General features: G+C 40.1%; 1 protein-coding gene across 2 annotated transcripts in view; it reads left to right on the forward strand.

Moving 5' to 3' along the window:
- me1 (malic enzyme 1, NADP(+)-dependent, cytosolic) overlaps window positions 1-22,348 on the forward strand; it is a 75,121-nt gene that overhangs the window by 26,097 nt on the left and 26,676 nt on the right. For both annotated transcript variants that reach the window (XM_018682884.2, XM_051076159.1), the window contains 2 exons: window positions 1,602-1,735; window positions 5,438-5,587. In XM_018682884.2, the coding sequence (XP_018538400.1) occupies window positions 1,602-1,735; window positions 5,438-5,587 (284 nt within the window). The remainder of the gene's footprint in view (window positions 1-1,601; window positions 1,736-5,437; window positions 5,588-22,348) is intronic.

Below are 22,348 nucleotides of genomic sequence, written 5' to 3' on the forward strand. Positions count from 1 at the left end.
CTCAGCAGTCAGCAACAGTAGCTGGCAAGTCGAGGCTGAGGTTTCACCGGGTCGCTGGTCTTTTATAGATGGAGAAAGGATTAAAAATGCCCACCATATCATGCCTCACTTGCAGAGCATAGTAGAGAATGCTGTTCCCATTTTAAATATGGACTCAGTTCTTGTACAGGGCACTTTAGGGACAAATTTCTTACTTTTTAAATGTAGATGTGCATCACTTTTTGATGTCACATTAACACACAACACCTTTACTCAGTGAGCTCACTGGCTGCTCTGTGGAAGAACCTCACAGGTCAGAGGTCAGACTCTCCAGAGTCAAAACCTTGACACTAAACGTGTGCATGTTTTCAGGGGTCAGCAAGATAAAAGGCAAAGTAAAGTCAATGTGAAGCTGGTTGTTAGCCTGGGCCTTGTTGTGTGTGTATTTCTGTGTGTCTTTGAGGATATAAGGTGGTGGAAGCCGTCATCACGCCAGTGTGTGATCCAGCGGCAGCCTCTCTGAACACAGATGGCAGAGGCAGAAAGGAAACCCCTCTGAGAGCAAACACCCTGACAGAACAGAGGACACGTTTGACCTGCTGCCTCTCTCATCACTCAGGAATGTTTGAACAGAAAGAACTGGTGAATATTTTCCAAAATATTCATTTGTTCAAAGTTCAAACTGAGTTTTCAGAGCATACCTGAGCTGGGGAGGTAAATACCAAGAGTACAGCAAGACTGACCATGATTGGGATTGCTTTACCAGTAGGAAAAACCTAAATATTGTATTACCAAAAAAGAATACAGAATTTTATGATACTTTGTATTATGATGCTATTTAATTTTATTGTGGTTTACTGTGTTTCTTCAAAGTACAAGAATACACATTAATATTTCATAACTCTTTTTTTGGAGTGCCCAGACTTACAATTCAATACTTGGATTCAAATTTCAGTTCTTTATTGGCAGTGTTGTTGATGAGGGGAGCAGAGGTGATACATTACCATGTGAGCAGCATTTGTTTGTTGTCTGTTGAGATGAAGTGGGTTGTAACTACTTTATTAGGTGTTGGACACTTTAACCTGAAAAACATTAAAAAGGCTGCAGATGATGAAAAAAAGAAAAGATTTTAGGAAAGCATAAATAAACCACTGATACTGACTCTTTTTTCACTCACTAAATTAAAGGTTTAAGAGCTCACTTACATACTAGAATGAGGGGATTTTTTTTTAAAACAGAACAATGCTTAGTCAATTAGAAGTTGATCCTATTTGTATGAAAAATAGTACACAAAATAGCATAGATAGATCTTGCAACACAGATCTTTACCGAAGTTTGTCTCCACTCTGTGTTGCTCTGTCAGTCATCAGGGACTCAGATAGCTAAAGGTTCATGAACCCAGCCTTTGTGCCTTCAAGATCAGTGGCTCAAACACTAAAATCAGCCTGGAAAAACACACAGGGCAGGTGAGCACGACTCACCCCAGAAAGTCTAACAACTACTGAAATTATCCATAGGTGGTGTGCCCCTGAGCTTTAGACATTTACCCTCTCTGGATATCTATGGATGTCTATGTTAGGCTGGTGAAGGATAATGGAGTTGGTTTGTGTGTGTGCTTGTAGGGCATGGCTTTCTCCCTGGAGGAACGTCTCCAGCTGGGTATCCATGGCCTGCTGCCTCCCTGCTTTATCAGCCAGGACGTCCAGCTGCTCCGAGTGCTCAAGAACTATGAAATGAAGAGAGACGATTTGGACAGGTAAGACAAACACAGACAAAAATATCTTCATGGTGCAGCTACTATGACTTAGTACCTTATCTTCTGTAGGCCGAAATCAGCAGAGTTGAATTTTCACTTAATCCCCAAGAGGATTCTGCTGCCTCTGCGTGGACTGAGACATCTAACATCTGGAAGCCTTCAAAACACAAGAGGCAGATTAGTGATCAGCCCTGTGAGATCTACATCCATCACCTAACAGCATATATTTTACTGGGCAAATCTTCACACTGTTCTCTTCTCTTTTTCCTCCCACTTCTCCGTCTTCTCCCTGTGCTCCTTCATCTGCGTTGGAGTGTTTTTATAACCTCCACAGTGACCAAATGAAAACTTCAGTTCAGTTTTGCATGCTTCATTAGACGCTTAGGAGTTGTTAGCATTATGTAATAAATGTACCACATGCTAACATTTCAGTCTGGGCTCTTTGATCAGTGAGATCAGGCCTCAAACTGAAGTTATAGCCTGGTTTACTGTTTTGAATTACATGCCAACTGCTTAACATTATCTGCCTGTGAAATTGCCTCTTATTCCAGTCTTCATCTCTCAGTCAACTGTTCCGTCAGCTGTCACTCCTGATGTCAAGGGTGAGTGAGTTGCCTGTGAGACAGGGTCAGCAGGAACTAGCCTAGTTTTCCACCATAGCAACATGACAGCATAAGCATCTACAAACCGCAATTATGAGCTTGTCATTGCCATTCCCATGCCCCATCAATGTCACTGACAATCTGTCCCTGGGCCTGGAGTGCGTTACAGCTTTGGGCTTTGGTCCCGCAGATTTAGGGCTGCTGTTTGCCTGCCGTTGCTCGAACCCACTGTGTTTACACACAGTCTGTTCCCCGACTCTCAATCCTTCTTTGGTATTTACTGCTAGACGCTGTCATTTAATTTTTATGACCATAATTTTGAAACTTTCACTGCTTCCAGTTCTATTTTAATCAGTTATCGAGACTCCCACTTTTTTTTCTTTCAGTGGAATTTGTTGCGGTTTTGAATTATTGAGACAAATTATGGAACAGTGCTGCATTTATGATCTGAGATGATGGAGTGAGTTAAGTATCCACTGTGACTGTGTCACTGTCGTCGACAGAGGAAATGGATGTTCAAAAGCTTTGCCAATGAAAATACTGCAGTATATAAAATGCTACAGCTAAGGGGAAATGTCACAGCCAATGAGGTTAACAGTAACAAGCCTAAAATGAGCCTGACAGAACAGAGCCGGTTGATCACTCAAGCTAAAATAGATTGAGATAGAGATAGATTGTGTCCTGGCAGCCTCAGCAGGTCGACTTTAAAGGAAACACTGCGCTCAGTAAGTCAGCATGGATACTGCTTTATAAAGCAGTGTGTACTGTAAATATTCCTGTTTCCTGGGTGTGTGTAGTGTTCACGCCTTTTAAGGTTAAGAATGGAGAAAGAAACCTTCCTTAATGTGTGCCAGCAACAAATCAAACAATAGCACACAGCAGTAATACTGTATGCCAGTATTTGACGTAGGGATGTAATTACAGTTTTGTCTGATGAGTCAGAGCAGCTGATTGACAGCGACGAGTGAAGTCATCAAAATGTTACAACTTGTTTGAGCTGAGAGAAGAATCACATGTGTTTTATTCTCAGGCTGTATTCAAGTTTCAAACAGAATTCAATCTCTGTCTCAGTAATTTCCTCCATTCTTAAAGTGGCACTTCACCTTTTTTTACACATTAAGATCAGTTTATTTGACAAACTGCTTTCAAATCTCTGAAAGATGTATCACATCTTATCCAGAGTCTAATGTCTGTGGCTTTGAAAGGAGCTTTCTAAAGGATAAAGAATATAAGGGATATCTCACCTAGGGCTGCAGTTAATGATTATTTTTATTATTGACTAGCCAGGCAATCATTTTTCAAATTATGGTATTATAGAATAGTATAATATTTGGTTATAAAGGGTCAGGGTGACTATTTCCTTTAGTGCAAGGTGATTTCTGCAAAATACTCAGTTTACTATTTAAGATGCAGGAACCAGTAAAGGCTTGGCATTTTGCTTGAGAATGGCTTAAACAATTAATTAATACTCAAAATACTTGTCTGACTGATTAATAAATGATTGAGTCATTATTTCAGCTCTAATCTCAGCCTCTGCTTTATTAACTTTTACCAGTCTTCCTTAATCTGTTTCTCATAAGTCCTCCAACAGTAAAGTCCTAGAGGTCTTTAAGATTGGATAAAAGATGATGATTTGCTCCTTGCTTCTTTCTCTTGTAGTATTTTATGATTTGTACTGTACCATATGACTGTAGGCTTGCATGATGAAGATGGCCTGGAGATATAGGTTTCATTGGAGCAAAACACATTATCTGTGATCAACCCTGTCTCAGACTTCTGTTGTTGCCTAAACCTAACCACAGATGGGACTATCTTGGTGAATCTTGGTCTCTGATGTGACATTCATGCACTTTATACGCTTGCTGACCACCACAACCACCTCCTGACACTTCTGCTGCTGTTAATAAATGTAGCTGACCTCATGACCACTCATCAACCACTGATACAGGCTAACATCATGTTGCTGTGGTCAGAGAAAAGTTCTCTTCAGTTGCTGGCCTCTGAGTGCTGGGAACGTGGTACTAAAATGTAGCATTTCATGTGAAAACTAATGAATTGAACTTAAAATAAAATACCAAAGGTCATCTTGCTTGTTTTTTTTTTTTTCATAGCTTTCAGCCACAGCTCATGGATTCGCTCAGCTGGAGCAGTTTGTTCAGTTGTCATAGAGGTAGCATAAATGCCATCACATGACCTAACTTAGAGTTTGACATGTGGTTGAAAGCTCTGGAAAAAGCTAGTGATTGGACCTTAAGTTATCTTGTTGTCTTTTGTTTAGTTTTTTGTTTGTTTAATGTTGAGCTGTTTCCAAAGTCAAAAATGAACTTTAATGTTAAAAAACCCCAAATACTATAATTGAGTCTATAATGGCAAATAATCACTCAGTGGAAAAATAGATTTCAGCTCCATCATACGTCCTACAGAAACCTTTCATGTGATAAATTGCATATGGCAGAAGATAATGTGGTTTACCAATCTGAAAACAGTTTTGTTCAAGAGCAGCTGTCACCACCATGTATTGTGCAGCTGCTGTGGCCCAACCTATAGCAGAGAGGGCGAACGTGTTTTTTAGCCCCTCAACAAGAGGCACCTTGTGCTCATGGCTTTATGGAAACTTCTCTGATTAGGAATAGAGCCCTTTCTGGCGTGCTCTGCTTAATTTGGGTCATATGCAAACCTTTAATTCTCACTCAATTTACAGTCAGAACAAATAAGTTATGTCTGTCTGAATGGCAGATTTTTATTTTGTGTATTTTTCCAATCATCATAAGCAAAAATACCTTTACAAGTAGTTACTGTGCAACAGAACAGAATAATTTTCTTTTCTTTCCATCTTTCTTACTTTTCTGTAACCTCATTGCTTTTTCTCTTACAGTTTTACAGTACTGTATAGTTCAGTATATATGTGGAGACTCATACTAAAAGTATTAACCTTTGCCTCCCAGTTCTTCCAGTCTCCCTGATACATTTCATTCACACACACACAAGATTTAACATCTGACTTTAATAAACCTCTCATCAGTTCGGCAGGTATGACTCTTAGAGATGTTAAAGATTAACATGTGGTGCTTTCCTCCCTGCTCCTTCCTGTCATTCCCAGATATGTGTTCCTGATGGGACTCCAGGACCGCAGCGAGAAGCTTTTCTATCGGGTGCTGTCGTCAGACATTGAAAAGTTTATGCCCATCATTTACACCCCCACTGTAGGCCTGGCCTGCCAGCAGTATGGCCTGATATTTAGAAGACCGAGGTGAGTCACACTCATAACATTTTTCATCCCTCTGGAGCTATGAAACAGCACATTCCCAAGCAAATGAACCCAATTTGCATTAGCTTATTTCTCACTGCTGTGAACAGGAAATGGGTGATGCTATTTTCTCTCTGTTCCCACCCAGTCAATCTTCCACCACTCAGTTATTAAGCGTTTTATGGTATTGGCTGTTTTGTTGTTTCTGTTGCAGCATTTTGTGACAGCCAGCATTTTCTTTTACTGCTGGCTGTGTGGCACCAATATTCCACTGCCTCAGGCTGCCTTTTCTCTCACCGGCAAGAACTGCCCGGTCACAGGTTTATGCCAGTGACATGGAACCTAATGGTCACTTCACTTATAAATATTTGTCGGCTCAAAAAATCCAACTCGAGGGCGGTATAAAGCAAACTGTGTTTCCATAAACCTGTTTTTATGTGCAAACAACTTGAGTGGGGACACTGAAAATATAAAAAAACTTGATCTGTGTGGAGACTGACTTTCTTCAAATTAATACGTTAAACAATAACAAATGCCACGTCTTCCACATGGCATTGTTTGAGGTTTGGCTGCAGCTCTTTCACTTACATAATCTCATTGCGCCCTCTTCTTCTGCAGTGGTTTAATGGCACCAGACTGAAGAATTGTGGCAGTAGCAGATGGAAACACACATTTAGCTGCATTTTCTTCCGCCAGTTTTCTGAAAATTTGGTTAAAGTTTGCACTACATAAGAAAATCTGCAAAGAAATATGACAACATTTTGTAAAACCTGAAATCAAGGTAATAATCTTAAGGTTATAATTTAGAATATTTAAAATCAAAACATCTTTTCACCTGAAAATTTCCCGAAGCACATTTCACAGGGCTGTGACATGAATGACCTACCAGCAATGGATCGTAAACCAGTGTCAGCCTGTGGTGTGCAGCTGATTTCTAGCAGGGCTGGGTACACTCAATAATGTTTCCTGGCTGAAATTTCACTCAGTCCACAGTTTCATGTCTCTCAGATTTTTATTAAATGTTTAAGATTTTCACATCCAGACTGCGAAGGTCACACAATAACCATAATGTTCTTTCTTCAAAAGCTGTTATAACCTATTTTAAATGAGTGTTTTAAGTTTTAACTGAGAAACACATTTACATGGGCTAATATCGTCTGTCAGAGTAGCGATTAATCAGCTCATTACCCAAACATCTCTGCTTTCACTGTCAGTGAATATGTTCAGTTCATTTCTACCACTACAGTCATGGTAGCCTAGCTAGAGAGCACAACACATGTATCAGGTAGTGGGTTAGTCTACAGGATATACAGGTTGACATGTGAACAACAGGCTTGTTGACTGGGCAGGAATTTTCTGAACTTTTTTCTGAATTGTTTCACCTGCGGCTCCATTAATTGCTAAATCTGAAAACCTTGCAGATTTTCAAGCATGACACCACAATGTCAGAAATTGTTAATGACTCGATGTATTCCAACAAAACCAAAAGCCCAAGGCCTCTTAAAGCATGTTTATATTATGTCGGAACTGGTCTTTGATGCTATAAAATCTGGCACCGAATTTGGAGGTTGTGGTAGCCTGTGCAGCTGGAGTTTGGTTAGACAGCTCAGCTCCAGGCAAACCACTATAAGCTACTGAAATCAGTTCAGGGTTCACCTTGAGTGGCTCTGGTTCTGCTGTTGGCAGAGAGACATTCATTGGTTTCCTCTCCTCATCTACCATAAACACACTTGCACTCTCTCTCTTTGACACACACATGCACACGTCTCTCTGCTAGTGTCTGTTTTCCTTTAAATAGGTTCAGCAGGTCCAAGTCTCTCACTATCTGACAGGAACACTCCCTAAGCAGTTCCTAATAGAGTTGATATAGCTTTCATTCTCAGTGCTGCATTCAAGGCCACGTTCTGTTTTATTTGGCCCTGCCTCCCTGCATTTACACTTACTCAGGTGGTTAGAAGTGTTGGGTTTGGATTTACTCTAATAAGACTGATAGAAGAAAGACCACCCTGGTCAGCTGTTCTTCACTGGCGTTTAAGCTCACTGCTGTTAACTATAATCACTGACTCCTTTAAGGAACTAAAAGAATAGACGTAATCCACTATCTGCACGCCAACTTGTAGTGGAGAGCTATTGTTAGTAGCCAGCAGTGGTCAGAGGGTGTGATATCAAAAAGATATGTCAGTCCAAGTTTCATAATGATGCAGAGAGCAGTCTTAGAGGTTTACTGAGTATTTTCCCCTTTTGTCATCTCCTCTCACACTTTATCCAGTGCTGGTTTCATTTATATTACCACTGGGGATGTGTTTGATTAGCTGTGAGTTTTTGTCCAATTATGTCCAAGCAGATTTATTAGAAACGCTTACCTTGGGTACACTTAAAATACTTGGAAAACCAAGTTCTCCCATGCACATAACTTTGTTACCCAACAGCTTCCCATTTCCCCATCCCTGCACAACTATGTGGAAAATATTCCTAGCATGCTTCCCTTCCTCTCACACTGAGCTGACTGGAGGAGTCATTTTATACACTCCCCCGGTCTCACAACACAGTGGGCCAGGACCTGCTGCCAGAGCCCCTGGAGATGGGAGTTGGGCCTCTACGAAATGTGCATCAGGGGTCAGTTAGCAGAATACACTGGGGACAAAGCCGACTGTCTCTGACAGATTTAGGTTTTCAGCCAGGCTGCTCCCCTGTGCTAGCCATGCCACTAGCCAAATGCAGGCTCATACAATGGTCTATGTTTCTTAACTTTTCTCTTGAAATATCTGAAGAACTCTTAGAAGGATTACCATTAAATTACAGACATCCGTGGTTTGCCAGGTTGATGCATTGCTAGGACTTTAGGTTGCTATTTTGTGGGTCTGAATGAAATATCTTGCCAAATGTTGGATGGATAGCCACGACATTTGGTACAACCATCCATGCCCCCCTCAGGATGAACTGTAATAACTTTGGTGATCCTGTAACTTTTCATATAGTGGCATTGAAGATGTTTAACACACCTGCTAATCCTCAGCATTGCCAGTGGTAGCATTTTAGCATGCTGATATTTTAGCACTTAAGGTCAAAGCATCACTACACACAGCAATTTCATAGCATACATGCTAAAATATTGTTGATGTTGCATATTAGCATGATGTTGTTATTCAGTTCAAAGTATTTACGGTGCCTTGCAGTCTCACACAGTCACTAAACTGGCTGTAAACTCTTAGTATGGTTTTATTTGATCTTGAAGGATCAGCCCATGCCTCTGATCTAAGCTGTAAAATATTGTTCTGTTTCTACCTAACTCTAATGCACAGGGACTTTTACTCACTATCATCCTCTAGAGATGCCTGTAATGGATTACTGATGCCGTGTGTGTGCATGCGTGTCTTCCAGCAGGACCACCATAGTAGCAGATTAGGTCTCTAATCACTGGCTCTCAGGTATAAAGACTTTCTGTGTGGAAGCAGCAGCCTCTCTTTGTCTTAGCCTGACTTTACCAGCTAATCTACTCCATGGAGACTAAACACTCCCAACACCAGGCTCTGTACCAGAGGCCAAAGGTCAAGCGCCATTAAGTGTCAAAACATGGCCGATTCACTGATCTTTAGATGGGGCAGATGCAGGAAGGAGAGTAGGAAAAAGGAACACATTCACATCATCAGAAGATTAGTGGACATGCCTACTTTTATTGGTTTGTACACTCATGAGCGGACACAGTGTTTAAATTTGGAGAAAGTTTGCCTGTCGTCATCACACAAAGTTTGTTTCTGTTTTCACCATAAATGCAGGTTGTGTACTTTGTTTGACAGCTGAAAGTGCTCAGTTCTGATAAATGATAATGTTTTGTAGCAGAAAAATGATTCCAAGTATGGCATGACAATAATTAGGTTTAGTTCAGTCATTTCCAGTGTCACTGTGCCCTCTGTGGTGCACTGCTATGGGGTGTCTAAATAAACTTGTAATGGGCCCTTTTAAAGTAAGAGACTGCCTGTTCAAGGGGCTCTTGAGGTAAATGACATGAACCAATCCATCTTACTGATGGAGACAGATGATCATCAGTAGCCCATTAGTGGATTCCTGGTTAAAGGTCAAGGGTTAGTAACTCTGTTCAACTACAGCTGTCTGTCAGGAGCTGGAAAGTAAGACATAGGCATTCTTAAACTCCCAAGAGATGGGTTTTGGTTGAAGACCAGATGTTTTCTTTTATTCCCGCCACTCCAACTGTATATAAGCAATGGTTGCCGCCTTAAGATAGATTTCATTTCATATGGACTGTTAACTTCATGTTGTAAACAGGCTGAAACTGAGACTCTCACTTCCACACCCAATAGAAATTCACAAGCTAGGTTTTTACAGTGTGATTAGTCTGCATGAGAGCCACTGAGAAGTCAGGCAGCTTTAAGAAGTAATCTAGATAAGGATAACAATGAGCAGCATTTAATTTTGAGTTTAAACTGAGTAATGTGCTGTTTTATCCCAGCTCTCAAATAGTGCAAACAGCTACTTAAAGTTCATCTGTTGATATTCCATATTTTTAATGTCAACAAATCTCTTGAAAAAAGGTTTCAACCAATTACTATTAAGTACTATTATAAATACTGAACTAACATTAGCACTTGCTAACAAGTGTAGCCAAAGCCTAAGTTAGAGTATCTTATTCCTCAGATCCACTGCTGAAAATTGCCTTCCACAAATACACTACGTCTTGGAGTAATTTTTTAAACTGTCCTCCTCTTAAAAAAAACAAAGCAAGCCTATAGGATGAATATGCTAGTTGCTTATTACGACCCATAGTTATGTTATTGTCAAGCGGCTGCAGAAAAGGAGGAAGTCAAGTGCTTTAGCATATATAACAACAAAGTCCATGTTCAGAGGAGGCTGGGGTGGAGAAATAGGTCAACAAAACATTCAACTTTCACACAGGACCACTGTTTGTTTGTTTTCTAGCCATGACCAACCATGTGTATTATTACATATTACCATGATGCTGAAGATCTGGTATGCATGTCACTGGTATACTCCTGTAGGTCATATAAGATGGCAGGGAGAAGTGACCTACACAGTTATTTAAGTTGGAGGAATTGTAACATTTGCTTAAAATATATTACCCAGCTGATTTAAGACATTACTGAGCCTTTTTATAAAAACTGTCTATGTCTACTCTTCTTTCTTTGGATCTTTTAGAAAAGATTGGCTTGTAGCTGGGTGACAGACAGAGACAGGGAAATTGGAAAATTAAGAAATGGACTAATGCATTGTTGGTTTTTGTTGATAATGACATACAGACATAGAATATTGTTGCTGAAAAAAATGACCTGTATCTGTCAATGATGACCTAGTAGAGTGTTATTTGATTCAGTATCAACTCAGCAAAATTATCTGAATGCAGTCGTATTTGAGTCTTGAGATGCTGCTGTTTGAATAAAACCAGAGAGTGAGCTACAGGAGGTGGTAAAGGCCTAATGAAAGGCATCAGCTGAAGCTGCCTCAGCCACCTCTGAAGTGGCACGTGCTGGATGATGGAGTCTTCCAGCCTTGCAGATTAGGGGCTTTTAGAGCTGTGATCTCACACCATTCAGGCCCACACACAGTGTTATACTGCATTTGTGTGAGAGAAACTACTTCATTTGGATTGATGAGAATCCAGAGCAAGCAGAAAGTACCCTCGCCTTCTGGGTGATTAATTCACATATGATTATTGAACCATGATGACCTGGTTAAAACCATGAATAAGAACTAACCGCTTATTCCACATAACTCCAGTCCATAGAGAATTTGCAACTGATTATGACTGATTGCATGACTTTTGCTGATGTATTTGTTTACCACATTTTTACTCTTTGGTAGACCATGAGAGAAGCTCAGAATATGCTTTGGTTGAATGGGAGAAGTAATGGAGAAGTGGGGAGGAGTGAAATGGTTTGGAATTACTGTGACCTCATGAAGAATGTGGCAAACATTTGGGATTAATTCCACCCTGGACTTAGAAGACCTTGTATAACAGTATAGGAAGTTTTCGAGCCAGAGACAACAAAGAAACTTTAGGGCACATTAGACTGTAGCTCCAGTTTTCCTGCAGTATCCCTTAGTATAATAAATGAATGCATCGGCTAATACCCAACTTAAATCCAGAGCAGTGTTACGGTTTACTGTTTAAACATGGAAAGTAATCAAACTAAATATTTTTTCAATAAATGTCTACTCAACTAAGACTACCTGGCTGAATTGTATGTGACCTACAGTACCAGAGATCATTGCTCATTCAAATAGCCATAACTTTCCATGACTGAGAGTGGTGAAGCATGCCCAGAGAGCAAGGTGGTTGGATTTGGCTCTTTAGAAGAAAATCCATTTTTTTTCCATTGTGTCTCTAAGAAACAACCATGAAATCATTACAAACATATTCATTTAGGTTTTTGGTTGGGTTAAAGGCTGTCAGCTTAAAAGCCTGCCTGGCAGTTTCTGTCACTATCTCACTTCACCTCAGAGTTGTTTGGCTTTAGCCAGGCTTTCTGTCGGTCTAGATCCAGTAAGGGTCTGTGAACACCCTGGCTGTCAGGTACAGGCTTTGTTAGCTGATCTGCTGTCACTCAAGTTTAGACTTTAAATTTTGGCATCTGCTATAAACAACATTACATAAACCCTAGGAATGCCAGACATGGCACAGTAAAGAACAGACAGCCAGCTATTACGTCTGCTTTCACTGTTTATCTTCTTCAGCGGTACAAGTAGACAAGTTAGCAGGGCTACCAATCATCTGCCATCTGATGCGTTTGGTTGTCTCCAATGGTTACATAACTTAAAACTTGTAGGTCATAGTGCCAACGCACAGCCTGCCAGCTCACAGCTAGTCAAATTTGGACACACCCCTTCAAATGACACAAAAAGGAACATTTCTAATATTTCCAATAAGTTCTGTTTTTTTTCTTCCTTTTAGTAATGTGATTTCAGTTTGACTTTAGTGAAGCTGCTGAATGATACATTAATAAAAGACTCTCCACCAGGGATAAAATTATAGAGCTCACTTCTTTTTGGACGCTACCCGTCACTGGTTAAATTTTGGTGCGTAGTAGTAATATTTCACCAGCCCACACTGGAAAATACGACTTGCAAATTATCCCATGAAGCTTATCTAATACTCTGGGTGAATAACACTCAGCCTGGTTTGTAGTTTTAAATAAAACCCCAAGTGGTCTTAGCAGCATGCAGTAGAAAATTCATTCAGCATATGTCACACACACTGGCAGGATAGATACTATCTGATGGCTTTAACATGAATTTCACAGGGCATTCAAAATAAGAGGAGCATGGCATTTGAGGACAGTGATTCAAAAGAGTTGAGAGTATAGGGATATTCAATCTAAACTTAAAGTGAAACAAGTGCCAGAGCCTCCCCTACAGTAATAACCTGAAGCAGTATAGATGTAGTTTTGATCTCCCTGCCTTGTGGTAGAGCTATAAAACTTAGAAGTGGGAGAGGTTGGTGAGTTACGATGCCTTATGGAATAACCCTATGGTTGCAAATGTTGGCCACTTCCACTTGTCCTTAATGCGCTCTGTATGTTTTAATGATGTTATCTTTTCTTCACAATTACTGCTGCTGGGGTCCCATAAATTAGCAATTAAAATAAAACTGTGTCATTGCTTTATTGCTCCTGTCAATGCTGAAATGCGTTTGTATTGCTCCGGTGACGCAGCAGATGTTGAAAGTGGCTTTTCAGAAGCTAGTGTAGGAGAGTTGCCAGCTTGTTTCACACTGCTGATCTGCTCTGGCCTCATTCCTGTGTGACTTGTAGCGGCCAGATGGGTATGTATGATGTAATACAGTGCATGTGTGTAATGCATATATATGTATGTGGGGTAACTGGGGAGTCCCACATGCTGTCAGAGGTTGTCTTTCGGCCATGTGCAGACAGATTTCTCGCCACAAGCTGGATATTTCAAGCAATGTTATTATCATTGACATGCTTTCCAGTTGTCTCTTCAACACACAGGTACATAGAAAGGAGTCTAGAAATCAGCAGTATAGTGGTAACTGAACATATATATATATATATATATATATATATATATATATATATATCTGAAGACCGAACTAACCATAACCTTTGCCCAAACTGCTTTCCCTCACACTCATAAGAATATTGTGCATGAAAGATAAGATAAAGAAAGACTTAAAGGACATAGAGTTCAAATGTGAGTGCCAAATGTAGACAGATTAGTATTACATGTCAGATCTGATGAAGTGTACGCACACAAACCACTACCATAGTGCATGGAAAAGTGCCTCACTAGTTTGTTGAATCCAGCTTTGTTTCCCCCTGGATTGAGTGGAAACTCCAAACCAAAATTTCCCCGATTCACAGTCCAACCTTATTGGCACCTCGTCATCCACAATCTCTGGTGTTTTCTTTCCTTTTTTGAGTCGGGTGTAAGACACACATTATGGCCTCAACGGAATGATGCAAACATTGCGAAAAGTGCAACACCAACCCCATCAGATGCAAACAGCTGCCACCATGTAACTTCAGTAATGACCTGATGAAGCTGTTTAGACTGTGTGGATTAGTGAAGACGATGGAGCTTGACAGTTTGTGGTCACTGAGCCCAGAGGCCCATCTGATTCAGTATAATGCCTGTTTTTCCAGGTGTGGCACTTTAAGCCTCAGCTCCAAATGCAACTTTGCTTTTTTTCTGTTACCAAGAATTACCATGAGTATAGGAGCCAAAAAGAGAATGATAAATGTTTGGATTTATTTATTTATCACTGGTTTTCATCTCTGTATTATGTAAACTACCCATGTTTATGGCACTTAGATCAGCTTGTGTGATTTTGCTCCTCTCTGGCACATCCCGGATCAATACCCAAGAAAAATTACAATCTTTCCCCAATCTGGTTTAAAATAGTATGCCACAGATTTGGCATTGCACCCCTATAATACTGTCAAACTCTCGTAATGGTCCCCTTAAAAAAAACTGTTTGGTTAAAGTCAGGAAACCTCAATCATCATGGTTAAAATAACTACTTGGTTAAAGGAATAGTTTGACATTATTGGAAATGTGCCATGTAAAAAAATGGATACCACTATCATGTTTGCGTGCGAAGAATTAGCTAGAGCCAGAGGGCGGTTGGTTTAGCTTGGCATAAAGACTGGAAGCAGGGGAAAACTGCTTGCCTGGCTCTGTCCAATTAAGGGTAAAGAAAGTGAACAAGTGTGTGTGCCACTCCATTTAACAAGTTGTTCTTTCAACCAAACAAAGGTTTCCTAACATAAATCAGATAGTATGTTTAAACACATTTTTTTTCTTACTTAACATTTTGGGTACCTAAGTGGTGGAAGATCACAAAATGCTTATTTGGGATATAGTGAAAGGCAGTTAAGAAATGACTTTTATTTTGAGGACTTGTCATCTTTTGGGGAAATTGATGAGAAATTTTAAAAAGCTGTTAACTCTATACCCAGAAACACGATTCTGTAATACCTAGCATACCAATAAAACTCTAAAACTGGGTCAACCTCATGTTAACATGGAACACCCCTCTCTGCTGATAAGAACTAAGTCAACAAATCACACATTAATCACCATCCAAAGACACCACTTCAGTATTTGCACTTAAATGTGACCATGTATCTGGCGATAGTATGAGACCTACAATATCTGACACTAACATCTCTTAAACTGTTCTGCTTCTTATTTTTCAGTTTAAAATTTCCCTCTGCTTAGTTAATGGATGTAGTGGTAAGGCACTAAAAGCTAATTTCTCTTTGTTTTGACAGCTCCATCAGCTCTCAGCTCAGCCTTGGCTGTGAACACTTGTAGTCCTGTCATGCGTTTGGCCTGAGGTTAGAAACTGAAATTTTGAAGATATCCATCTGCACTCACAGGCTGCATGAGTGGTGGAATCAATCAGAAAGCTTCCAAACTATAAACACTTTCCACAGATATTACATAGGGCAAATAAAACGTGTGATATCAGAGTCTTAATAGATCTAGGTATTATACTCAAGTTTGACTTTTAGCAAAGGCAATCAGTGTGCTGTTTATTTGAATAATTTATTGGCTTGACTCAAGCTTGTAAAATGCATCAGTCTGGCCAGACTTTGTTATTTTGGTGTGCTGCTCAATGGGAAAACTCTGTGTGAGAATGCACACACATGAGCTGCCCTCCATGACCTGGCCTTGTTAGTTCCTCTGATCCTTATATTTTTAGTGTCAACACAGCAGTAGACTTAACTGGGAAATCAGTCCAACAACTGGTATCTGCAGGGAGCTTGATCTGACACCCACTAGCACTTCCTAGCAAGGGAGGACTGAAATCAGAGACAAGAAAAGAAATATTTCAATCTACCAAATCAACAATATATTAGACTCACTTGTAAGTTGCTAAATGACTAAATGTAATACAAATGCCAAGAGTATACTTTGTACAGTGCATGCTCATAATGAATGACATGTACATAATGCTATTGAAGGAACTGCTAATCCAATAAGATTTCTGTAGGACTCACGCTGACTCAAATTCCGCTGTGCAATGAGATGAAAAAACACAATAGTTTTCTTTGACGTGGGTTCAGAAGTTAAGACATGCTTACTTTTCAGTGTTTGGTACTTTCAGCCACTCCAGCAAATCTGCTGCACAGTTTGTTCCTTCTGCAATTTGTTGATGACTGTTAACTGATAAGAATTTCACATACCCGCGCAGTAAAAGGAAACTTAAGTAATCTTGTAAAAACCAGTCTGATCCCAGCCAAGGTATTGTTATAGATAGGCATGATAAATGCATGTAATATGTCAAACATATTTTGACAGAGCACACTGGATTATCTCTAAAAGAGATCTCTAAAACCTTCCTGCTATTTCATAGAATTCATATATCCTCTTGTGCATGGTACTTTCTGAGGTCAAATGCTGTGCATTTGTGTGATATGTTGTTTATGTCATGTAGAATACAAATCAAAGGAGATTGTTTAGGATCCTGGATGTACATTTAGCTCTTAATTCTACACAGAGTACACAGGGTTTCAGTGTCTCTTTACAGGTCACCTGACCATTAATAAACACAATGAATCAGAGAAAATTGATGCTCTGATCTCCTATGGATGATCTCACTGTGTGATGATTAGTTTTTGTGGTGACGTAGACTGGCTCTCCAGCTCTCAGTCTGACCTCTACAGGAATGAGGTTTGACCCCAGGTGACTTTCCCTCTCGACTCTCTTTGATCTATTTTCATTACGAGAGACTTGACCTCTCCCCTGAACGTTCACTTTGATTTAGGTCTCAGCATTACATCGGTCAGAGTTTCCTTGTTAGAGAGTTGAAAAATGTCACCTTCAGGGCGAACATGGGGTCACATGCTAACAGGGCACACGTTCTTCTTGTGTGACAGATGGTAGCACTAATCAAAACCACCCATGACAAATGATGGAATATAAACACAAAATAAATGTAGCATAAAGTTTTGTGTTTATGAATTTGTAATTTTGAACCATTTAGTAATGACGGTATTTTTAATTGAATGTAGCATTCGCACAGCGTTGATAATTTGTGTCTAGGCTCTGATCCTATCACTCCCCATAAGAACAAAGCTCAGCCCAGCAAGAAGTGGGGTGTGACGATAATAACTTTTGTCATGTAGTCCTCAAAATTGAACAATGTTTCAACACGGGATGTCTCAACTCAGTCTTAACATGGGAGATTGCTGTCTGTTTAACCATGAGTCAACATTCATTTTTTAAATGAAGACCATGATCATCGCCCAGTGGTAACCACATGTTTATTATTGTAACCATGTCAATGAATTATTACTGAAGTTCAAAATAATCTTGATAGCATTACTGAATTGTAATAGGAAGAATGGTGCCTAGGTGTATAGTCAGAAGCTTAAACTGCTACAGTCAGGTCCAGCAAGTTCATGAGTAATGTTTGACTGTAGATCAGTTTAAATGACTTTGAAGTCATTAAAAACCAGAGTTTATCTTTTATATCTGGTGAGGAAACTTTGAAAATATCAAGAATTCTAATCAGAGTTTGGCATGTTTGTTACAGTGATGGCACTTCCAGTTCTGAAAGCCAAGGATCATGAGGATTATACACTGTGTTTCAGCTCAGTGACTGGGGATATGCAGTCAGAGCTCTGGTCAAGTGATTGATAGGCTTTGTTTTCTGTACATGAAAACCACTTAACTGCTTGGATTCTGATCCCAATATAACTAATTACCACCCGTGGCTGCAGAGGCTGCTGTTGCTCAGCAAAATTTACATTTACAGTTAAATGTAGTTTTTGTGCCTAAACCTGTTCTGGACCACTCCCAAATTTCACAGTTGTACCTAAGAGATAAGTTTAAGTATGAGGAAAAAAAAAGATGAATGCCACAAGTTCTCTTAAATTGCTCATACATTTCACGAGTTCATACATGTCATGAGTTTTTTTTACCAACTCCCTATATTGTAAAATATACTGGTTTCAAGTTCTCACTGTGTGTCATATACTACATAAAATAAAAGCTCAGCTGTAAGCCATGAAGAATTGGAAACTCTTTAAGTACTTCTCCATCTGTTTTATAGTGGACACTAGTAGCTCGCCTGCTGACACCCCAGACATCCCTAAAATTGAATCCATGTTTTCCTATGAATGTCACAGAGAACACAATAGGCTATAAATCATTGTCATCCATGCTCAGTGATTTTACAGTATTCACTTAACCTGTCTCCCATCTTCAGTGAGCTGTATGTCTGTTTTCTGTCAAAAGGTGACCTGTTTGAATTTTAGGTGTCAGCCACTGTTGCTAACACAAAGCAGCATTTGCAAGTAAACATGCTACAACTGCTTCTTGCAAAGTCTGTTGGCCAAGGCAAAACCAATAGCTTTTGAATGTGACCTTGCATCCCACACGAAACATCACTGGCACGCCCCAAATGTCAGGATGTGTGTGAAAAGGAGAACAAATGGAAAACCTGGTTGCAGATGCCTGAAACTCATCTAATAGCCAGCTGGGTTCATCAGGTCTGTGCCTCTGATTCCTTTAGCAGGGCCTTTCTGCTGGAATGGCCCTTCTCCTGCTGTTATGTTGCCCCATGAGTTATGTAAGGTTGGCTGAGAAAGAAACTGGACTTCCACAGCAATTGTCTGGACACTTGACTGCCTCTCCTTCACCCAGACATCTACAGTAGATGACAGGCTTTGAAACCCCACAGCCTCACACTGTCTGGTTGCTATTTTCATCACCTGCAGCTTCGGCCTGGGTCAGAGATTCCGTGTCTTTTTATGTTTTGCCTCAGCATGTTACCAAAAGTGATGAAAGGCCTATCAGACTGGCTAAACTGTGTTCATTTTGGCCTTAAATTCTCTAGAGTTTACCCTCCTCTCAAAGTCTGGAAAAGGTTCGTGAGGGAAGATTAGTTGTTGTATGGAGGCCCGGGCTGATTTCAGTGGGCTGCAGTGGAATGAGGTGGGGGTGGGTTATGGTTTTCCCGAGGCCAGGGTCTGGAACTGGTCCTCGCTTGTGTAAAAAGAGGGTGATTCAGGCAGCATGTTGAATATTTGTAATGTGATGGAATCCTGTCAAAGTCTGAGCGTGCCACGGAGGGTGGGAGGCAGAAGAAGAAGAGTGCATTGTCTTTGGGGTGTCATACTGTATGGAGAGAGGAGGGTGTGAAGGGAAAGGAAAGAGAAGTGACTGGAAAGAGAATTCCTGCCCGTCACGTTTCATTTCCAAGTGATGAGAGCTCAGTGTTGGACATAAATTACTAGGTTGTGTTTTCTTGCTGCTAAGATAAATTCCAAGAGGAAACACACATAAAAACACTCCCCTCAGATGTCCTACAGAAGTGTATTTTTCTGATTGAACAATCACAGCGAACTGAAGGCTTACATGTGCTTAGACAGAGATGGAGACATGGATTACGGGCTGGATAATTATGTTTGTTGAGCTGATGTCAAATTATTCGCCCACTATCCAGATCCCTTTGTCGTTTCTATTTATTTTTTTCTTTTTGTGTTTACAGAGCACTTTTTCCTCTTCCCAGAGCTCTGTTGCATATTTAGTTTCTTAGACGATCATCCTTTCCATTGCAATTAGTTATTTTTGAACCGGGCAGAGTTCGCGTCAGCCCAGGCTGTGGCATGAACAGGGTTATTGATTGGCACTGCCAGACCCCCTGTTCTCACCGAGTTTTCTCCTTCTCCTCTATTGGTTCAGTCAGTTGCTTGGCTGCTTCATGTGCTGCAGCATGAGTATGTTATTTGTAATGCCAACAGCCTCACTGCTTTGGCTTCTTTTACTTAATCGCCTTGGAAATTACCAGTATGAAAAAAAACAACAACTTATGAAGTTCTCTAGTTACAGTATATGTATACTTCTCCAGCAGTTCACTTAGAGCTAAGTGCAAAGATGACAATAAAATTCACAATTGCTGAAAAAATGAAACAAAATAAAACAAAATCTCTTCTTCTTTTTCCCTCCCATTAACTTATTAAATACCACTCAGGAAAAGAAGCAAGAAAGTTGAAACCAGCGGTCTCATTGCCTAAATAGTGTGCTGTCAGTCCATTTGTACAGCTTGTGGTCAGATACCACATCCAGTCATAGAAAATTTCCCTGTCTCCTTATGAGTGCACTGTGTGTCTGTGTGCAAATGTTGCTGTGCTGGGCTTCAGAGGATGCTGCACTGAGCTGACACAGTGGGATGACAGACACCAACCCACACTGGTGTCTTTCCGGTAACCACTGGAGAAAATTGATATTCAATACAAATTAAAGCATACAGTAGAGCAAAATCCACAACACTGTTTATCCTGTTTATCATGGCCATGGCGGAAATGTTTGGTTTACCTTGACAGAGACATAACCAAGACCCCACTGTAGCCAGTAACCAGCTAGTCTCAAATCCCTTTGTGTCTTTGTTTGTCCCTGCCTTGGGTGCCGGGAAACCAGAGTGTAATATAAGCGTTGATGGTTGTTGGTTTTAAGCACATATTCCAATGCACCAAGAAAAGAACTAGTACTAAGACAAGATCTGATTCAAATTGAGTGAAACTGTGTTGTGTTGTTTTTGTTATCCATGCTAGCAGCATGGCTCTGTGGATGGCAATGTAAATCTGTTGGTCTGTCAGTTGCTTCATCACTTACAGACTAAGGACTTATATAAAGATGGCTGAAGTGAAGGCGTCATCAGCACAAAGATGGCAGCGGCCATATTTGGGACATTTTGGCTTCATTTTTGTACAGTGGGAGGAAATGGAGAAGCGTTGTCTGTCATTATATATGGTCATTGGTCCAGAGTGAAATGTCTCAAAAACTCTGGATGGATTGCCATGATGTTTTGTACAGACATTCATAGTCCCCAGTGGATGAATCCCACTGACTTTGAAAACTTTGGTGAACTTTAAATTTTTCATCTAATGCCACCATCATGATAAATATTATAGCAGCTAAACATCAAAGCACTGTCATCATAAGGGAACGAGTGTCTTTTAATCAATAGATATCACTCCCCACATCAACAGATTAGGGGAATATATTCATTAGACTTTGTCCAGTTGTTGATCCAATTTGTCAGATTGTATTCCTGAACTAATAATGACTGACACTGGAGCACTATTAATGTAAATGAGTAATAGCTCCTTTCAAGATGTTATTTTACACCGGTTAAAAGGGCAAACACAACTTAACTCTTTCTTTGTGACCATTTGAACCTAGACCAAGTGGTGAGTTGATTAATCTATTCTAATGAAACTGTACATATTACTGTCTTGTTATTGGCATCTGCATGTTTTTGTCTCTGTGACGGCCTGTTGAACTTGCCAGCTGTAATAAAATGATATCTCAAATGTCCCAGCAGCTGGTCTGGCTGAAGGATCCTTTGTGTTAATTTTGGAGTGATGCTCCTGTTTGAACCTGTTTTGAAGAGCCATGGATCTCCACCAGGGAGTTCTCCCATTGAATAAATGTGTTTCTTTTTCTGTCAAAGGCAGAGTGTGCCTTGGATATCACTCTGCTTTCATATACCATGAGTGTCACACTGTGGTAGAAGCCACACTTTAATGATTCTTTGTTACATGTTCATAGCACGAGCCTGTTTTGTGCATACACACAACTCACTGTGGAGGATCTCAGTGTGATGCGTGTCATTGCCAAGTGAGTGCGTGTATAACACCACTACAATCCATGAGGATGACATGGGCTTACATCACACAGAGTGCTAAATGTGTTTCATAATCTCTCTCTGTGTGAGTGACTGTTGGTATAAAGTTACTATCTGAGAGACATACAGCTCCATATGGTTTGCATAACTTTTCTTGTTGCATAACCTTTAAGATACAGTAAGTTAGCTATGTCAAACAGCTAAGTGTAAATGAGAAAGTAATTAGTCTGACTGTAACAGTTTTCTGGGTCCACTGACAGTTCCAGCTGGCTGATGGCTGGAACACGTACAGAGATATGTAGACACAACCGTATCCACACTGCAAGGTCTAAAAATCTAGTTATAATGTAAATGAACCAAATGTTCATTTACAAATTGTTCACTTATTAGATTATGCAGCCACTTGCAGACCACTATGTGTTAAAAAGCTTTATATTGTAATGGGTTTTACAAATCAATCCCATGTGGTCATGATGAATTTTCAAATTACAAAGAAGCTGCTTATCTCGGTATGTGTTTTGCACTTCCCATCATTAATATGACCTCTGCTTTACTAACGGAACTACAGGTTATAATGTTTTCGAGCTCATGATAATGCTACTCACCTATGTTTACCTATGTCTGCCCAC

This window comes from Lates calcarifer, linkage group LG15 (genome assembly GCF_001640805.2).
Source record: "Lates calcarifer isolate ASB-BC8 linkage group LG15, TLL_Latcal_v3, whole genome shotgun sequence".
NCBI lineage: Eukaryota > Metazoa > Chordata > Actinopteri > Centropomidae > Lates > Lates calcarifer.